Source organism: Agelaius tricolor, unplaced genomic scaffold, assembly GCF_023055355.1.
Source record: "Agelaius tricolor isolate 1412-34295 unplaced genomic scaffold, bAgeTri1.0.p SCAF_15, whole genome shotgun sequence".
In the NCBI taxonomy this organism is placed as follows: domain Eukaryota; kingdom Metazoa; phylum Chordata; class Aves; order Passeriformes; family Icteridae; genus Agelaius; species Agelaius tricolor.
Window position 1 is genome coordinate 18,803,518 of NW_027269275.1, and position 21,144 is coordinate 18,824,661.

The 21,144-nt window shown below is 46.6% G+C and overlaps 1 protein-coding gene across 2 annotated transcripts in view; it reads left to right on the top strand.

Annotated features, from left to right (window-relative positions):
* Positions 1-19,165, top strand: part of LOC139596464 (hepatocyte nuclear factor 4-beta-like) — a 33,943-nt gene extending 14,778 nt beyond the window's left edge. For both annotated transcript variants that reach the window (XM_071440778.1, XM_071440779.1), the window contains 8 exons: positions 717-811; positions 8,926-9,032; positions 10,025-10,180; positions 10,819-10,906; positions 11,803-11,955; positions 13,706-13,942; positions 16,168-16,281; positions 17,358-19,165. In XM_071440778.1, coding sequence (XP_071296879.1) covers positions 717-811; positions 8,926-9,032; positions 10,025-10,180; positions 10,819-10,906; positions 11,803-11,955; positions 13,706-13,942; positions 16,168-16,281; positions 17,358-17,491 — 1,084 coding nt within the window. In that variant the 3' untranslated portion in view covers positions 17,492-19,165. The remainder of the gene's footprint in view (positions 1-716; positions 812-8,925; positions 9,033-10,024; positions 10,181-10,818; positions 10,907-11,802; positions 11,956-13,705; positions 13,943-16,167; positions 16,282-17,357) is intronic.
* The last annotated feature ends 1,979 nt before the right edge of the window (positions 19,166-21,144 follow it).

Genomic DNA, 21,144 nt, shown 5'->3' on the forward strand with positions numbered 1-21,144 from the left:
GTGTGCAAGCCCTTATTTGGTGAGCTCAGCCCAGCTCAGAGCTCTGCTTATGGCAGACATGAATTCCTCTGAAAGATTTTGGGCTTTTGTGCCCTTGGCATTTTCCCAGTCTGGGAAAGTGCCTCAGCTTTTACAGCCTGATGGTCCCATGTCATCTCATCTCTGCATGGAAGATTCCCCTTCCATTGTTTCACCCTCCATGGGGAGAGCTGTGTGGGCCACCCCTGGAACAGCACAAGAGTTCCTAAATCCCCATGGAAAGGAGGAGGAATTGGGAGGCCATGGGCCTCAGAACAAGGCTGCAGGCCCAAAGGGCTTGTGGCCCTTAACGCATTTTTTTCCTACGCAAATCGTAGAATAGTTAACAAGTGAAACCAGACAAACCCCAATGCCAAACACCCAAAAACTGTCTGGACGTGGGAGATGGAGCTCCTACAAAAGCACAACTGGAGTCACAGTCACGTTTTCATGGCCAAACCCATCCCAATCCCTGCAGGGTGGGTGGTCTGCAGCTCCCAGCTGGCAGGAGCGGCGGTGGGGAAGAGGAGGAGCTGGGCCAAGCCAACATTGATTCAATCCATTTCTGGCAAACCTTTGACTCTTCTCTCGGATCTTGCAGCGAGGAGCTCAGGGAGCTCTGGGGCTGTATTTGGGGCTGCTCAGGGTGAGGGGGTCGCAGATGGTTGCTCCATGTTGTATTTCCCATCTCCTCCCAGGTTCAACCGACAGTGTGTGATAGACAAAGACAAGAGGAACCAGTGCAGGTACTGCAGGCTGAAGAAATGCTTCAGAGCTGGCATGAAGAAAGAAGGTGGGTGCAAAGGGACATTTCCAGCCTTCCTGCTGCTGTCTTAGGCCCTGTTCCACTGCAGAGCATGGCGGGGAGCAGCAGCAGCGCTGGCTGGAGAGATGATGATTGTGGGTCACAGAGAGATATTTTTTGTAGCAGCTGTTGGCCATTTTACCTCAATTTCAATGAGAGCCCAGTGACATTATTCACCCATCCCGTGAGGCTGGTCTTTTAGTCCTGGGAAAGGGATGGGCTCCCTCAGGGCCAGTTATGTCTCTAAGTGCTTTACAACAGCAATTTCCTCCCTCCATACCCACTGGTGTGACCCCTAATCCTACCTGTGCCAATCTCAGTAAGAATCTGCCACCTCCAGTCTCATAAATGCCATCAGTTTGCTGCTTCAGGTGGCGTGGTTGGCTCAGCTGATGCTCACGTAGCTGCATGCAAGGGCAAGGTACAGCCTGAAGGAGTGGGAGCCTCTCCTGCATGGCACAGGGCATGGGCAGAGCTCCAGGAGCAGGGTGACTCACGCGTCCCCCACAGCTGACTCATGTACCCCAGCCGGGGACACGACTCAGGGCAAAACCCTTTGGTTGTGCTGCTGGTGACAGGGTGGTGACTGTGGGGCCAATCCCATACTGGCCAACACCTTTTGTTGCATTTCCCATCATCTCTACTGAGGAGGAGCAGAGTTGTAGGTTTGGGTGCCAGTGACCAGTAGGATGTGCCCTTTCTAAAGGAGATATTGTCTTAGTGCCTAATGCTCTGCAAGAAAAATCCCATTTCTGTCAACCTGTGCCTATGTGCAGCTTCCCTGGGGAATTCTGGGATCTACCACAGCACTTGTCCAGTTCTGCACACTGGGAGAGCGTGGGTGATCCTGTTTTATTGTGATTTTCCTTGTCCACTGAGTGCCTGATAAACAGGGGCCCAACCCACCCAAGGTGCAGGTTCTCGGGTGATGGTTTCACATTCTTTATTCACACTCTTTACCCTTTGCGCTGTTTCACACTCTTCACCCATCATTAGTGCTGTTTCCCAACCCACTGGCAGCTAAAAGATGAGGGAGGTAGAAAGGAGCTTGAAAGCTTCTTTCCATGTCACCAAGTTCACCCAAGGGGTGGAATTGTGGCCCCACTGAACCCAAAGGGAAATTTGCTGTCCATTTCTGGTAATTCATAAGATTTTACTGGTGATTGAATGATCTTTCCCATGTTTTGACCATATGTTTTCCTGGAGAAGAAGGGTGTTTTGAAACTTGGCATAAATCATGGATGAAGCAAAAATGCCGACTGGTTTAATTTAGGAGAAGTGGAGTAAATACAGCAGATGGAAAAACAAATAGTGCTCAAATCAATAAAGACAAAATTGAAGCTGATTTGGTCAGTTCTAGACGGGATCAAGCCAACTGCCAATGCAGCAAACTGCACTGCTTGGAAAGGCTGAAATCTCGTTATCAGATCTATTCTTTGAGCCGAAGCATGATTTTTATTGTTTTTTATGGTAAAAGTTATAAAACCTTGGCTCATGCCTCCATCACTGAGTGCAGCTTGATGGGAGATGACTCATTTCAAGTTCCACATCGTCACATTCCTTGAAACTTTTTTATGAGTGCAGTCAGGTCGTGCGCTCGGAAAACGCTCCTGTGTTTGGCAAGGAAGATTTTAAAGCACCTTGAGCAACTGCTGTGCAGAAATTAGCTTAGCTGACCAGAGCCCTGTCCTGAGCACATGTGCAGGACTGGGAAAGAAAAGTTCTTGCACAATTGTGTGCACAAAAAAGAACACAGCTATTTGCTTTTGGGGGGTTCTAGATTAATATTAAACAGCATTGCGAAGCCTTGGGGAGAAGGAGAAGCCGTGTCTTGGATGGGGCACTATTGGAGTGGCCAAATATTTGTACAAAATCTTTTGGAGCGTGCAGGGGTTGGTCTGGGGAGGTGGCAGCGGTGACATCCACACTCTGTGTCCCAGCACTGGCACAACCCTCTTTGCCTGGCACATTCCTTTGGGGCCAGCCCTAATAACGGCAGTCAGAGTTTCCAGGGTGTGGCAGTAGCATTGTTTATCCACGGCAGAGGGGAAGGAGCTGGAAAGGATCCCTTTCCCAGGCTGGCTGTGACAATACACCTGGGGTGGGGTCACCCTCGCCGTGCCCCACTGACCCACTGCTCAGTGGCTGTGTGCTCAGCCTGGAGAACTTGCTGTTCCCTGGCAGAGCTAACTGATAAACAGGAGTTTGGGATCCAGAGGGATTGGTTTTGGGTTGGTTTTTTTTTTTTCCCCCCCCCAATCTTCATGTGTTCTAGGACGTGATGTGACGCATTTGGATATTTCTGTTTCTCTCTCTTTTTTTTTTTTCTTCTCTTTTGGAAACTTTTCTAGTGGATAAGGAGTTACAAGGAGCTGTGTAGCCTGGTAGAAAGCAAATTTCTCCCCTAATATATAATAGAAATACCTGAGCTATGTGGTGACCAGATCTGCCTGGGGCTGTAGGGTTTAAACTGTGTTGGAGAGGTTTAGGTTGAATGTTAGGAAAAGGTTCTTCCCTCAGAGAGTGGTGGGGCTCTGAACAGGCTCTCCAGGGAATGGTTGAGAAAATTACCTGTTGATCTTTAGATTGCCTTGTCTGTACAGCCTCAATTTGATCCTATTTTCAGGAAGGACCAAGACTGCCCTCCACAAGAGCCTTGTGACCTGAGGTGGGATCCAGGTTCCATCAGCAGTAATGAGAGTAGGGAAGGGACAAAACTTGAGTCTTGTGGAAAGTCCAGTTCCCAGATTTCCTAGAAAACAGCTCACTCAGAATCCCTCCTATCCCAATTGCATTTTTGGTATCAATAATTCACTTTAATAACAACTATTTAATTTAGCATGAGGGGAGAGGTTAAGCCTCGCCTGAACAAAAACCCCTCTTATGTCCTAAAGAGCTCTGTGATCAGGATCTAAGGTTTTTACAGGAGATTCACTCCTTTATTCTTGTGTCGGGGTTAAGGCTGGGGCTGTGCTCTGGATGTTTTGGGGATTTTTTGGCTGCTCCCCCTGAGTTCCTCTGTTGGCTCAGAAGCTTTGGTCTCCATTGCCTTGCACAATGCACCAGACAGGATTTGGGTCACTGCAGCATCAGTGGCTGAGAAGAACACCAGGTACTCAAACACCCAAAGAAAACAGCAGGATTCTATTTTTAGCATCTCCCTGGGATCATGTTTAACCTGGAGTAAATCAGCAGGGTGTGATTCCTCAGGTGAGCCAGGTCATCTCCCCACATGGAGCTGAATGCCTGAAATCCTGGAAGCCTTTTGAAAGGCCAGCACTGCACTGTCAGGACTCAGCTTGCTGGTGGGGGAAAACAAAATAATGAGGGGTTAATATTTAACCTCTCATCCCCTTCAAAGTAATTTATGAATGTGAATGAACTTCTTCAGTTTTATACAGAAGTAAAAAAAAAAAATAGTTGTATCACTTATTGCTGCAACAGTAAGGAGGGAGAGAGTGTTTGAGGGAGGGTTTGAGGCTGCTCTTTATTATTGTGAAATTGGACAGGTTTATAGGACAGTTTTATTAGTGCTTCACAGGACCTCTATCTTGTTTCATACCTTTTGTTTGCACATTTCTTTTGCCAGCTTTCAGAATGCTGGGACTGCAGTTTATTGCAAAGAAGGATGGAAAAGATAAAGGATCTTCTCTACCTTCAGTAGTCATAAATCAGCCCACAAGCCCGTGAAAGGATTAAATGTACGTGTAGCATTGGGATTTATTTGCAAATAAAACACACCACACCTACAAAATCCGAGGTAGCTCAGGAAAAAAAAGATTATTTGTGGATATAAATTAATCAGGCAGCAGGAGGAGTAAATCTGTCGGTGAGGACAGGAACACTGGTGAGTGCACCACGCAGGGACTGCCCTCCCTCTATGCCATTTATCACTACATTTCCAGCCCCACCAGCATTAACCGAGGCTGGATTTAGTGGAATAATGATGGAAAGAGTAATTCCTGTGAAGGCAAAGCTGGGATCTCCTCATTTGCAGTGGAAAGTTCCTGGTTTGCTGCTCTCCCAGCCAGTGCCTGTGCCCCACTCACTGCAGTCCCTGGAGGTTCCTCATCCCAGGCTCTGGCCCTGCATGGCAAGGCAGTGAGGACAAACAGTTTGGGAAGCAGGGGCTTGTTGCAATCCCACAGACCCTGTTTGCTCGCCCAGGGCTGGAGGCAGTGTCCAGCCTTGCTCTGAGTGACAGAAAACCCTTCCCAGGGCTGCCCTGCGTCACAGGGAGGCTTTGTTTGTTTTCCCATCCTCTTCCCACTGCCAGGACGTGCTGTAGCCAGGGACAAGTCCCTGGAGGGAGACACCAGCATCGTTCTGCCCTCTCTCCCCTCTCCCTGTGGGAAAGCCCAGCCTGGGGCCACGCTGTCCCTGCCCAGCACCATCCTGGGGACTCCTGCAGGGCTGGGTGGCTCTTGGTGGTGTTTTCTGCCTTTGGGAATGTGCAGAGCAGGGAGAAAACAAAACAGGGGGCGAAGATTTTGCCAGGCACTTCTGGAAATAGCAGCCTCTGGGAGACAGAAGGGTCCAGCACTGGGTTTTTAGTCTTTCCTGCGGGTTTGTTGAGTTTTATTGGCAGCAAAGGCAAGATCCCAGCTGAGCCCAGCACAGCCAGGGCTCTCCCCTCTCCCTGTGGGAAAGCCCAGCTTGGGGCCATGCTGTCCCTGCCCAGCACCATCCTGGGGACTCCTTGCAGGGCTGGGTGGCTCTTTCTGGTGTTTTCTGCCTTTGGGAATGTGCAGAGAAGGGAAAAAACCCCAAAAAAACAGAGAGCGAAGATTTTGCCAGGCACTTCTGGAAATAGCAGCCCCTGGGAAACAGAAGGGTCCAGCACCGGGTTTTTAGTCTTTCCTGCAGGTTTGTTGAGTTTTATTGGCAGCAAAGGCAAGATCCCAGCTGAGCCCAGCACCCCCAGGGCCAGCACGTCCCTCGAGCACTCCCACAGCCTCACCAGGAGTGACCTGTCCCTTCCCTTTCACAAACACAATAAATACAGCAATATAATCACTGCACAGTAATAGATTAATTTTTGTGGCAGGTGAAACATTAACTCCCCTTTGTATCTGATTCCATCACATCTTGGGTGCTTTCAGAGATAACACCCAAATCACCTTGAGAAAGTCACTCTGTACCATCCACTTGCACTGGAAGATTGAGCTTATCAGAGCATGAGGGAAGCACTGAAATATGTGCCATAAAAAGACTGGGGAAAAAAACAGGCTGAGGCTTCTTAAAGGAGTCTGTCAGGGGGATCAGGACTGCCTGGCACTGTAGGATTTACAGCAAATCAGATGTGTAGCTCGATTGGAAAGGCAAAACCTGTCCTTTTTCTTGGCAGAGAGGCCCACCCTGAGAGCATGTGGGGGAGCATCTGATACAAATCCAGGTGTTTGGGGATTTTACAAAAGAGCCAGTGATGACACAGATGGGGTCAGGCTTGTTTTTTGTGAGTGCTGGATGCTGGCACTGACCTTTCTGGTGGTCCAGTAAAACCCATGAAGTGCCAGGATTGTGGTTCCTATGACCACCTTCACCTTCAGGTTGGCCCCTCATGCACAGAGCAACTCGTGCTGCTGTCTGAGCAGGGTGAGCAGAGCCTCCCAAAAGCTGTTTTTTCTCTAAACTGATGACAAATTTCCTCTCTGTAGTGTCCCCAGCCTGAAAATGCTCCAGGGATGTGTTTGTGTGTGGCGCCCTTCAGAAATGGATGCAGGTACAAAGTCAGATCCCCACGGGCTGATCCTGACTGTGACAGCAAGGCTGAGCCCCAGATCTTGGAAAATAAACCCTGTTGATAAGGGGAGGCATTGATTTTTGTCACTGGTGCTTGTTTTGTGCCCTTTTGCTTTGTTGGCCCCTCATCAGAGGCTGGTTAGGAAAACAGAGCAGTGGTTGGACGTGAGCTGGCAGGAAAAAACACCTTCCCTCAAACTGTGCAAAGCAATGCCCCCGTTTTTTCCTTTGTATGGATTCCCAGGAATGAGTCCTGATGCTCTAAAACAGGACCCAGCAGCGAGGCAAAGACCCAAAAGAACGATGGCAAAATAACTCTGCTGATTCTGCAGAAAGGGAAACAAAAATGATGGAAAAATCTCCTCCAGTGGCCACTTTTGAGACAAACCCCCAGTGTTCTGCACCCAAGGGGTTAAAGCACAGAGTGAGTCGTGCTTTGGCAGCTCTGTTTGCGTCATTTTACCCCAAAAAAAGTGAAATCTGTCTGGGATTGCTGCATGGAGGAGGAGGGATGTGCTGCCCTGTCACCACATGCTGGATCTGCCTGCTACCTCTGCTTCAGGGAGGTGACAAATGCCTTTCTGAGCTGTTGTAGCCAAGATCTGTGAGCTGCCAGGAGAGCACTGAGTGTGTTCAGGCTCCTTCCCCAGCCCTGAGCTGCTGGACAGAGGCAAGAGGGCTTGGGGGACAAACCAGCACTGAAACCAGCTTGGGTTAAACTGAAATTCTCTTCTTTTTTTATCTTTGCTGCTGTTTCACTTGATGGCTGCAGTGGAGGTGAGTCAGCTCTCAGAGGCTGCTGCAAAAATAAATGCTGAAGTGCAATCCCTGCCTTCTGCTCCCTGTGCAGGGCTGATGGAGCATGATGGATGTGGCTGGTGCTTCAGGGGGAGGGATGGTTTAAAGGGTGGAATGGACCTCAAAAATCAGGGTTTTTTTTTTTCCAATTCACCATGGCATGTCCAGCAAAGGGTCTGGGTTGATCTTCATTCCACTGTGGTCCCTGCAGTGTGTCCAGGGTCTGTGTGGTGTTGCTGTTTGAGGACTCTGAGCTGGTTTCCAGCAGGGATTTGCAGCAGCTGGGCTGGTGACAAACCCTGGCTTGCTGCTGTCTTCATGTGTCGCTGCTGCCAGGGTTTCAGGCTGGATGAAATCAGCTGTGTGATGGACAGCCCTGAGGAAATGGTTCTGAGGGGGATTTAAATTCCCTTTTCTCTGAGCTTCCTCCATGGTGTGACTCTTTCTGTGCCCCTGGGGTGGGGATGTCCCTGGGGTCACCACCTCAGGGGCAGGGGACACTCCAAGGCTGCTCTGAGGGGGCATCAGGGGATGCTTTTCCAGCCCTGCCATGAGGTGAGGCGCAGCCCCAGGAGCTCCCTGCTGTATCAGGAGCTCAGCACTGAGCCCTCAGTGCAGCCATGGCACAAAGGGGCACAAAGGGGCACAAAGGGGCACAAAGGCCAGGGCTCCAGCACTGCCAGGTGGAGAGAGATGACACCAAACCCCCAAATTCCCCCCGAGCTGCATCAAATCCAGTAGGACCAGCAAACCCCCCTTGGGTGTTGCTCTGATCCCCAAATGGCCTCATTCCCCTCTTGTGCTTGGTCTTCTCCCTCTGGAGTGGCATTTTCCCTCCCCAGAGCCTCTTTATTCCAAATCCAGCCACAGTGGAGGGTCTTGAAGGAGCAAAGCCCCATCCACTCCTGTTTAGGGAGCACAAGGAGCAGCAGCCACTGCTTGGGGGGATTTCTCACTGGCACAAGCACCGGGACTGTCCCACTGACACAAGAACTGGGATTTTCTCACAAACCATTGGGATTTTCTCACTGACACAAACATTGGGATTTTCTCACTGGCACAAGCACTTGGAGTGTCCCATTGACACAAGAACTGGGATTTTCTCACTAGCACAGCCATTGGGATTTTCTTACACAACCACTGGGATTTTCTCACTGGCACAACCATTAGGATTTTCTCACTGCCACAACCACTGGGATTTTCTCACACAACCATTGGGATTTTCTCACTGGCACAAGCACTGGGATTTTCTCACACAACCATTGGGATTTTCTCACTGGCACAATCATTGTAACTTTCCCACTGACACAAGCACTGGGAGGGTCCCACTGCCATAACCATTGGGATTTTCTCACTGCCACAGTCACTGAGAGTTTCTCACTGGCACAAGCACTGGGTTTTCTCACTCACGCAGCCATTGGGATTTTCTCACTGCCACAAGCACTGGGATTGTCTCACTGCCACAATCATTGGGATTTTCTCACTGCCACAAGCACTGGGATTTTCTCACACAATCATTGGGATTTTCTCACTGCCACAAGCACCCCTCTCTCTCCTTCCAGCCGTGCAGAATGAGCGTGACAGGATCAGCATCCGCAGGAGCAGCTATGAGGACAATGGCTCTCTCTCCATCAACATCCTCACCCAGGCTGAGGCCATGGCACAGCAGGTAGGACACGTGGGGACAGCCCCTCCAAACGGGTCCGTGGCCCTCAGCAATTTCAGCCCATATACCAGCCAGGGCTTTTTCTACCTTTGGATGGCTCCTGCACAAACCCACAGGGAAGAAAATGCAAAATATCCAAAAGCAGACAGGAAAAAAATCCATTATCAAGGCCATACATCCCTCAGGGAGCAGATGCACCTTTGGTGGGAGATAGAAAGCTGAAATTCCAAGGGCTGAGGGATGTTGCAGAGCCCAGGTCTCTCTTCTTCCAGCCTAAATTGTTGCTGCACCCCTAAAATCTCACTGCATTCACACAGAATTTTATCCTTCCTCGTTGCACCATGTCCTGCTCTGAACACAATATTCCAGTCATGGTTGATTGTATCTTTGCACATAACTTCTTTATCAGGGCAGAAAAATAACGTGAGTAAACCCACTGGGCTTCAGCTGACGCTGATTGCTTTTTTATTTCATGCCCCACCATTAATTTCACCCTGAGCGTCCTTTAAATTCTTATGCAAATACCCTTTCCCCACGGAAACACAGGGTCCAGATGTTGCACATTACATGCAGCAATGAGCCCACTTCCTTTTCAAAAACTGTTGTTTTTAACCCTCTCCCTGCCACACAGCCCCGCAGAGATCTTAAAGGCAGTTTTGTGTCCCTGACAGCAACCCGGGGCAGAAAAGCTGGATGCATTTCACGCACTTGGCTGGCAGGAGGGGTTGGTGGGAAGCTGAGACACGGTGCTGCTGAAATGGGAGCGTTGATTTTTGTCCTGGAGAGCGGGGAAGGAGGCTGGGGAGGGCTGGGTGTGTGTTGGGACTGAGCACCACCTCGTGGAAGCTGCTCCACGGGCTGTGAGTCGGACACAGCTGAGCACAAAGCGCCCAACCACAACGGGAGCATCTCCGCAGGGATGAGTCCTTGCTGTGGAGGGGGATAAAACAGCGTTGTGCTGGTGCAAGCACAGCCAAAGCTGGCTTCTCTTTCAGTATTTATCCCTGAGCCCCGTGCACAGCGCAGACATTGCCATGAAGAAGATCGCCACCATCAACGACGTGTGTGAATCCATGAAACAGCAGCTCCTGGTGCTGGTGGAATGGGCAAAATACATCCCAGCCTTCTGCGAGCTCCCCCTCGACGACCAGGTAAAACCCCATGGCCCTTCCCAGTAATTCCAGTCCCTTTGACAGGAATTCCCAGCTGGGCTTTTCATGGGAGAATCTGGCGTTAACATAGAGATCACCCTGTGCAGAGAACAAACAACAGGAGAGAAAGAGGGACCGGTTAAAAATAACTTCAGTAGCCAAAGTCCCTCAAAATATAGATTTGGGCAGTCCAACCTGCAAAAGATCCAGTCAAAAAATTCTGATTGTGTCAGGCTGCTGCAGTTCTGAATTACAAGACAGCTTTGATTTTGCCTTTACTGGTACCTAATAACTGAATATAGAATCTTATTATTTCCAAAGAACTCAAATTGCTCAGCAGTTCTGAATTACAAGGCAGTTCTGATTTTGCCTTTACTGGTACCTAATAACTGAATATAGAATCTGATTATTTCCAAAGAACTCAAATTACTCAAAGCCCCTCTTTGCTCTTTTAGTTAAAAACAGCTTCTCATTTAGTTTGTTCTCTTCTCAAAGTGAACATACACTGGTATTTCCTAGCCCTGAAGAGAACTTTATCTGTAGATCTACCAGACCTAAGCAAACACCCAACTAAACAGCAACAGCTCAGCACTCCATCCTCTGCTTTTCCAATGGAATCTCATTTCTGTCTCCTCCAGGTTGCCTTGCTCAGAGCCCACGCAGGGGAACATCTGCTCCTCGGGGTAGCCAAGAGGTCCATACCATACACTGATTTCCTGCTGTTAGGTAAGGTAGTGAAACACACTCCTGCCTTTATAATTCACCCCTCCCAAGTCATTCCCAAGCATTCTGCATCCCTGAAACCTCCTCTGCACATCTGGGTGGAGACACAGTGCTGCAGTAAAAAAGGAACGAGTAAATTCACTGGGATTTTTGTAACTGTTCCCTCAGTGCTTTGAAATTGTGGATGAGAAAGCCCCAGGATTTAAATGGCATCTCAAACTGCGTTGTCTTGGTTTTATACCTGAAACTGCCAAGGCCCAGGCAATGAGATATTTGGGTATAGATAGTTGGAAACTTATCAGAAATGTCTGTTAAAAATTACAGTTTGCATCTGAAACTGGGTTGTCTTGGTTGTGTACCTGAAATTGCCAAGGCCCAGGCAATGAGGTGTTTGGTATAGATACTTAAATACTGATCAGAACTGCCTATTAAAAATTACAGTGCAAATAGGTATTTCCTTTTATAGGAAAAGGAAAATTATCTATTTTTCAATTCATTTATTATTGATTATTTTATAGGAAAATAGGTGTTTTCCACCACAGGTGGGATTGTTGTCAGAAAAATGAGAATACTGACCCTAAAAGCTTCACATTAAGGAAAAGAGAGAGGGATAACTTTGTGTGAGAAGAGAAAACCAAACATAAAGATGCAGCACTGCTTACAAACAGATGCTCGATGCAACACAGGGCAGAGCAGAGCACAGAGCAGGCTGTGAGCACAGTGTGGGTGAGATAAATGAGCACCAGGGGAGGAGACCTGGGCCTTGCTTCTCTCTCAGACCAGATTATAAAGCTGCAGGCTGGAAACTGCCGCAAACAGCACTGGGACCACCAGGGAACTGCTGGATGAGAGCAGAGCTAGAGCCAAAACCTGATGGGGAATTCCTCTTGTCTTCCCAGGGAACGATTTCATCATCCCAATGCACTGCCCAGAGCTGGAAATCGCTCGTGTGGCCACCAGGATCTTGGACGAGTTGGTGAAGCCCCTGCGGGACATCCAGATCGATGACAACGAGTACGCCTGCCTGAAAGCCATCATCTTCTTTGACCCAGGTGAGATTGCCTCTGGCTGCCAGGCACGGGGCTTGCACAGCAGCTGGGGGCTCTCCAAAATCCTGGAAAACCCCTTGGAAGCAGCTCTACATCTCAGCTTGCCCGTGCTGCAATGAGCAATACTCAGTAGTGCAGGTTTAAGGCAGAAGTGACCAATTCCTGAGTGGGAATTGCAGCCAGGCTGATGTGCAAGGCTCTGCAAGCCCTGGAGGAGTTTGGCTGCTGCAGGAGCTTGGCTTTGGGACAGCCCATCAGCCTGAAATGCAGGAGATGATCATTAAGGGCACACATGCCTATATTAATTATGTATAAGCAGAGAGAGCCAAAGAAGCAGCATTGTGGAGCATCCATAAGAGTCCAGAGAGCACCATCAGAAACCACAGAGAGCTGGGCAGCTCAGAGTGCCCAGAAATATCAGGGATCTGCTAATGGATCTTGCTGGAAGCCAGCAGCAACCCAGGGCAGGGCTGATCTGCAAGATGGAGAACAGGGAAATACAGAGAAAAACCAGTTTGTTTTGAAGCTTTGCTGTGTTTATTCCAGAAGCACAGGGGGTTCTTCCTTGGCCCAGGTTCCAGTGGGTTTCTGCCTGGAGCTCAGGGAGGAGATGGGAGAACAATCCCAAGTCCAGACAATGCCCTTTTGTCTTTTAGCATGAAGAAATCAGAGTATCATCCATTAATTATTGGGTTTGTTTTTTTTTTTTTTCTGTATTCACTGATTCAAAATCAAGATCCAGGAGTTTCAGGAACATCATGAACTTTTGGCTCACCAAAGCCTGCTGTGAGCAGAGGAGGGGTGCTTTCATCAAATTGATTTTGACAAATTACCTTCTCAGCTGATCAGTGTGCAGCTTTAGATCAATGTGACAACGAGGTGCTGAGGTTTCAGCTGGAAGGAGGGAGTGTGAAGTGAAGTTCATCCGTGCTAACGAGCAGGAATGTCCTCAGAGCTTGGTGCTGACACACAATCATTTGTTAACCACTTTATCTTAATCTCTTGGCACTGCATTCCCCAAAATGTGGTGCCTGTGGATTCCTTGCAGACAGTGAAGGAAATGGTGCAGTGATCCAGAAATCTCAGGTTTAGATAGCAGCAGAGGCAGGAGTGGGAGGCTCTAAATGCCAGCACTTCACCCGACCCAGGGACAAATTTATTTGCTTAAGCAAAGCTGGACCAGTGGTCCTTGAAAAAAAGGATTGACCACAGGTGAAAGACAGGAGAGCAAGACAAGAACCTGATGGTGCAGCGAGTGTAATCACAACATACAGGCACTAAAACTCCTTGCATTTAGTGGTGGCGGTTGTGACTCAAAGTTTTCAGGGGAAAATTCCAGGCTGTTTCCTTGGAAGGATAAATATTTAACTTCTAAATTTTTCCCCTTCACTAAAGTCTGTAGGCAGACACATCCATGTGAAGCAAGTCCCTATTTTCTTAGTTTCCCTTCAGAGTCTCCTCAAATTACTGTTTTTCCTTCGATTCCCCTCACTATTTCCCTGTTCCATGTGAGATGTGAAGCAATGGCAGCCCAACCTGCCAGCTGATCTTGGACACCCTCTCAGAGCATCACTGCCTTCTCATCCTTTTCCCTGCACACATCCTGCCTGTGAGAAGTGATACTCACTTCCAAAAATTTAGCAAGGTTTATTAAAACCTCATCAAAAATACAACAGAGACAGATAGACTTTTCTCTATTCAATTGAATAGGACAACAGGCCAGCAATTCTAACTGCATTTCCCCCTGTCCCAGACTGCAGAGGGCTGAGCGAGCCGGGCAAGGTGAAGAACATGCGCTTCCAGGTGCAGGTGAACCTGGAGGATTACATCAACGACCGCCAGTACGACTCGCGGGGCCGCTTCAGCGACATCCTGCTGCTGCTGCCGCCCCTGCAGAGCATCACCTGGCAGATGATCGAGCAGGTGCAGTTTGTGAAGCTCTTCGGAGTGGCCAGGATCGACAGCTTGCTGCAGGAGATGCTGCTGGGAGGTAGGGATGGGGTATTTTCTGGGGCCGTTGGAAGGAAATGATTGGAGCTGATTCCGTGTTCTTAGAAGGCTAAATTATTATGATATATTGTATTGTATTATATTATATTATATTATATTATATTATATTATATTATATTATATTATATTATATTATATTATATCATATCATATCATATCATATCATATCATATCACACCATACAATATTATATTATATGATATTGTATCGTATCATATCATATAATATTGTATTATATCACATTGCATTATATTATATTGCATTATATTGCATTAATTGCATTATATTATATCATATCATATCATATCATATTATATTGCACCATACAAGATTATATAATATATCGTATCATATAATATAATATCATATCATATTGTATTATATTACATTCCATTACATTATATTGCATTAATTGCATATTATATTATATTATATTATATTATATTATATTATATTATATCATATCATATCATATCATATCATATTATATATCATATTATATCATATCATATTATATCATATCATATCATATCACACCATACAATATTATATCATATGATATTGTATTGTATCATATCATATTGTATTATATCACATTGCATTATATTATATTGCATTATGTTGCATTATATTATATCATATAATATCATATCATATTATATTGCACCATACAAGATTATATATTATATCGTATCATATAATATAATATCGTATTGTATTATATTACATTGCATATTATATTATATTACATTGCATATTATATTATATTACATTGCATATTATATTATATTATATTATATTTATTATGCTATACTAAAACTATACTGAAGAATAGAGAAAGGATACAGAAGGCTACAAAGAATGATGATAAAAACTCGTGACTCTCTCCAAAGTCTCGACACAGCCTGACCGTGATTGGTCATTAAGTCAAAACAATTCACATGTTGGATAAACAATCTCCAACCACATTCCAAAGCAGCAAAACACAGGAGAAGCAAGCAGATAATTATTGTGTTCATTTTTCTCTGAGGCTTCTCAGCTTCCCAGGAGAAGAAATCCTGGCGAAGGGATTTTTCAGAAAATGTGACAGTGACAGATGAAGCCCTCCCGAGGGCTGGGTGGTGTCACAGCTGTTGTAGGGGTTTGTGTCTGCTGGGGGGTGTGTGGGGAGGAGGATGCAGGGAAGGGGTTGGGGGTGCTCAGCCTGGAGAAAAGGAGACTGAGGGGTGACCTTCTCACTCTCTACAGCTCCTGAAAGGTGCCTGTGCTCAGCTGGGGTTGGGCTCTCTGGGAAATACAGGCTGGATATTAGGGAAAAGTTTTTTACAGAAATGGTGATAAAGTTCTGGAATGGCTGCCTGGGGAGGTGGTGGAGTCCCCATCCCTGGGTGTGTTTAACAAAGCCTGGATGTGGCACTGGCTGCCAGGGTTTAGTTGAGCTGTTGGGACTGGGTTGGACTCTTGAGGTCTCTTCCAACCTGGTCATTCTGTGAATTCTCTGAGGACACAGGGAAAGGGTTTTAAGCTGAAAGAGAGAAGGTTTAGTGGGATGTTGGGAAAAAATTCTCCCCTGTGAGGGTGGGGAGGCCCTGGCACAGGGTGCCCATAGCAGCTGTGGCTGCCCCTGGATCCCTGGGAGTGCCCAAAGCCAGGCTGGAGGGGGTTTGGAGCCACCTGGGACAGTGGGTGGCATCCCTACCCATGGCATGGGGCTGAAATGAGACGAGCCTTGAGATCCCTTCCAACCAAAACCATTTGATGAATTGTAGCTTGAAGGGTCCTTCTCACTCCAGTCCAATCCCAGAGCCAACTCTTTCCAGCCTAGCTCTGGAAATCTTGTGAGATTCACAGCAAAGGACCCCTTCTGTGGTGTGGGACTCCACTTAGGCCTCCAAGCTGAGGCAGTTTAAGGAAGACAACACAACTTTTGTTGGAAACATGTAAAATTTCTAACTTTATGGGAAATCCAGATAAGAGCAGCACTTGGGACACACCCCAGGCAGAACAGTGCAGCTGGAGAGCAGCTGAAAGCCCAGACATCCCAGGGGGCTGCTCCTACACAGCCAGAGGGGAAGGAAGCAAGGATGAGCCATTAACCTTCACCCACAGAGGTCTTCCACATCCTCTGCATGAAAAAGATTGAGCCCAGAGCATCTTGTGGGGAACTATGCAAGGAATGATGTCTCTTCCCAACCCCACCTGCAGGAACCTCTGCTGATCTCCAGTACCAGTCAGCACCTCCCAACCTCAACCTGGAACCACTGCCAGGACACGTCCTGCAGAGCAACATGACCTCTGTGATCCACACTGCTCCAGACCGTATGTCCCCCTTTTTATATTATTTACAGCCCATTTTTACATTATTTACATCATTAGCGTCAGCATAGCCAAGGAACAGACACAGCTCAGAAAAAAAAAAAAGTCTATTTATTTATTTATTTTAAATTTTATTTATTTTTTTAAAGTTTATTTATTTAAAAAGTTTATTTGTTTATTTAAAATAAATTTAATTTAAGTTCTTTAAGTTTATTGAAGGAAATGCAAGTTTAGTTAAGTTCTTTAAGTTTATTTATATGTGTTTAAATCTTAACACTGAAATCAAAGCTCACAACGCCCCTGGCTGACTTCTTTCCATGATTCCAAAGAGAATTTAGGGTTTTTAATGGTAGCATGACCCGGGGGGGGGTTTGAGATGCTACTAAAACAACACAAGGCTGAAAAAAAAAGGGCTAGAAATCAAGATTGAGCGTTTCTATGGATTTGGCAGCACTGGGAGATGCCACAATAGAGGACAGATGGTTCTTTATGGCAGAAGCTCCCTGTGGCTGCTGCCAAACAACAGGACCTGAATACAAGCCCATCTTCAATCACCCTGGGCAATGCTGGGGTGGGGGTTAAGGCATTTATCCCCTGTAGGACCAGGCTATGGAAAAAGGAAAGTAGAACAGGAGGTGGAATTTAGCAACCACAATGTCCTGTACTCACAGCCTCCCTCCCCTGCCAGTTACAATCATTTACCTCCCGGAGTGTGTTTGTGTAGTTGGTGTATTTTGCTGTTTCTCAGCTATGCAAATGTTGGCATCATGTATTTTAAGTGGCTTTTATTTAGCTTTTAAGCCCCTTTCCAGCAAAGGAGATTAGAGGAGGTGCAGTGGGGCTGCAGGCTCCTCTCTGACAAGGAGATGAAGGATTGAAAAGCACTGGGGGGCATTCCCAAGTGCAAAACCCTGAGGAGAACTGGTCCGTGCCTGCCAGTCCACCCTGTGCCCCCTCACAAACCAGGAAAGAAGGACGTGCCAGGATCCCCCAAGCTCCTGCTCTGGGGACTGTAGGATGGTTTGCTGCTTTCCACTGAACAGCATCCACGTTAATCCTGTTTGTTTTCTCTCCCACAGCCTCTCCTGAGACATCCCTTCCATCTCCTTCTGCCAGCACAGGCAGTGAAGACTATAAACTAAGTTCTAGTGCAGGGCCCAGCGCCGTGCTGCAGCTGCTGCCTCACACAGCGATGCCCAAGCAGGAGATTTGATGGGGAGAGGAGGAAGGAGGAGCTGGGAGCTCGGTGGGATCCGTGCTGACAGTGAACGGGGCCCTTTCTCTTTGCAGAGGCCGCGCACAGCTCACCCCTGCCCGCAGCCGCCGCTCCCGCCCTTCCCCGCCCGTGAGCCGGGCCCAGACACAGCCTGCAGAGGAGCCCCAGCACGGAATTCCCACCAGGAACACCCCCACGGCACAAGGATTGGGGTGGTGCCCTCCTCAGCAGGGCCAGGACTGGCAGCATTTTGGGTTTTCAGGGCTTGTGACCGTGGCTCGTGACCCTTCACTGCCTCCATCAGTCCCAGTGCCTTGCACAGCTCCTGTGTGCACACAGCAGGGCCTCAATTGGGATCAAAAGGTCTATTCCCAGCATAAATTTAATTAATTGCACTCCCATCTCTCCTGTTAAGCTGTAGGAAAAATATCATCACCATCCTCAGAAGGCCAAGGCCTTATTCCACCCAGAGGGGCCTTGTCCCAATAGGGCAGCCAACACTTAATGCTGTCCAGTTCTTTTTTATGATCAGGAATGCCAACATTTTGCTATTTTCCACAATTTCCAGTATATCCAGAGTTCATTTGTGAGCCAAAGTGGATGGGCTCTACCTTGTGAGCACCTCTAACACCAGGCAGCAGCAAAGATTTCTGCCTCTTACCATGGCTGCTGCTCTGGTAAACCCCAAATCAAGGCTGACTTATCCCAAACCCTGCTTGTTATCTCCTGCAAACATTTTTGGAAGAAGCAAGTGCCCCAAAATACCTTTTCCCAGTACATAGGTGTGATTTTTCTGTAGTTTTGTATTTCTTTGTAATGTCTGCAATGTGGCTCTAAATTAGCCAAGAAAAGGAAGAGGCAAGTCTGTGAGCCACTTTTCATAAAAAGGGTTTGTATTTAAAACAAGGTGCTTCTGCCTTAATGTAAAATTTAATCAGCAGTTCAACAACAAATGAAATAATCCCAGTGGTGACTACACAGCCCCAAGAGTTCCCAAAGTGCTGTCATTGTGCTATGGAGTTGATTTGAATGAATGGGACCTTATTACAAAGCAAATGATCAGATTTCCACAAAACCTAAGCTCATTTGTGCACCAACCTCTGCCAAACAGGCACTGTGGGATCAGGAGTGGCCATCCTGAGCCCTGGGACACGATGGAGAATCCCTGGTTCCTGAGCCACCCCTCCCTGCTGATGGCAAAGCCGAGCTGGTGGAGGCCAGAGGGGCTTTGGGGAGCCCCTGGAGCTGCTGAGGAAGCACCTGGAGCTGGAGGAAACACAATCCCAGCCCTGAAAGGGAACTTGGGAGGAGCATCAGGACTTCCAGCAGCAGCAGGGCAATTTCAGCATTGCCATTCTGCAGCACCAGAGAGAGCTGAAAGCCACCAGAGAGCAGCTCGAGTTTCACCTGGATCAGGACGTTTTGTTTTTCTCCTGCCTCTGATGAATCTGAGCTGACACTTTCTGCTGATAGGCCTGATTTGAAACAGCTCTATCTGGAGAGCAGGTTCCACTGCAGGCATTCCTGCTGCATGACAGATGCAACTTCCAGTGCCTCCAGCAGCTCCATCCCATTCCTCTTCCAGACATTAAATGTACATTTATACTCATTAATGGTAAGAAAATAAATCTGTGGGGGAAATAAATTCCATATTCTCGTATTTCATCCGGACAGTTTGCCTTTTTTCTTGAATTCAAAACCAAGTTTCCAAGGCTCTCCACTGATTTCTCCAATACAGATATCTATTTTTCATTAAAAAGAATCACCTTTGGCTGCAAAGCCTGGCTTCCACTGATGGAATTCACAAACCAAGAAGAAAATAAAGTTGTCCATGCACCTGTGGATATCAGACTCAGCCCCCAGTGTTCAGCTGGTCTGGTGAAGGTTTGCAGGAACAATAATGCGCTCTAATAAAGGCCCAAAATAGAGAGTTTTGCTGTGAATCTTCCTGGCTTCCCTATCTCAAACCTCACTCTAATTAAACCAATATTCTTAGGCAAACACACCTTGCAAGTGACTATTTTAGTGACTGCAATCATGGTTTGTTAACAAAAGAGGTTCAAAGCCATAATTTAATAACATTTGCCTTCTCAGGTGCCAACTTATCAGAATGGGACACCTCAGGCAAGAAAATATTGAAATATTTCTGAGTTATCCCTTTCCTTGCCAATTGTAACATTTGGCACCTTTAACACTGAATGTGGGTCCAATATTAACTTTATGCTGCACTATAACATAAGGAGAAATTGCAGAAGTATTTTGGAGGTGCAAAGTTTTGTTTCTGTTCTTAAAAAGCAGCCTGTGCTTGCTTTGATGCCTGCTGGATAATTTCCAGGGCTCTGCTTGGGGATGACAAGAGTGAAGTGCAGGACAGGAGCAGATGTGCTACTGGAATACAGGCAGGAAAAAAAATTAAAAAAATATATTCAGAACACAAAAAGCCATGACGAAGTGAAAGAAGGAGAATAAAAAATTAACAATCTCATCAATGAAGAAGCACCAGCACATTAAACTTAAAATTGACCTGCAAACCTGTTCAGAAGAAAAAAATAATCAATATACAGAACCAATGCTGGTGCACTTAATTTTAGAGTTATTAACAGATTCCAGAATAATTTTACAGCCCAATTTCTGTATTTCAAAACCCCTTAAGCCATTTTCTTTCTCCAACAGCACTGGCCCTGAAGCCAACAGAGAGAAGCAGAACAGTTATAGAAATTCATCATTTCTGCACAAAACAGGCATAAAGAAATCCATAAATGAATTCTTGCTAATTTCAAGACCTCAAAAAGGATTTCTGGAACAATACTGACATTACTACTAGAAATTAAACAAGACAATAAAAAGGAGATAAATTGGCAGGATCCATCTGCTGGGATGTCTGTTCCCTTCAGAGAATAAACAAACTCTTCCTTAAAACACACATAAACACAACCAAATCATTAACCTGCTCCAAAATATCACCAGTAATGGCACAAAATCTGTGTTCATGGATTTGGAGCTCTTTTCTCCATAGAAACATCAGAGTAGAGTGTGATACAGACCCAGAAAATAAAGTGGTTTTTAGAATTATTGCAAAGGGGAAATGAACAGCTTTGAGTCTCCCCATCCTTTCCTGCCATTTGTTCCTCCTCCTCCCCCTTGTTTGGGTGGACACTCCCAACCTGCTGCTCTCCAGGCTCAGAAATCTCTTTGCTCCAGAAGCTGCAGAAACAGAGGGAAAATTCAACATTTGCACAGAAAAGCTGGAGACTCAAACCTGTATTTATCCCAAATTCCCTGGAAGTGCAAAGGCTGGAACACTGAGGTGAGTTTTCAGACTGGAAGTGTTTTCCCACTCACCTCAGACAAACTGGGTGGGAACAAGATGAGCTTTAAGGGCCCTTCCCATGTAAACCATTCCATGGTTCTATAATAAAATAGGCAATTACACCAGAGGATGAAGAAAATAGAATGACCAAGAAGGGCTAAAAGAGTGTAGCTTAAAATTCTTAATAAGCAGAAGAACCTCTTTAATTTGGAGCAGTTAATTAATATGAATATGAAATAATTACAAACCAAAGGATTCAAGACTATTTCCCTGAAGCTGCTTCAATCTAAATATTTGTGAAAGAAAACCTTGACATGTAGAGAAGTTAATCAACTAAGAC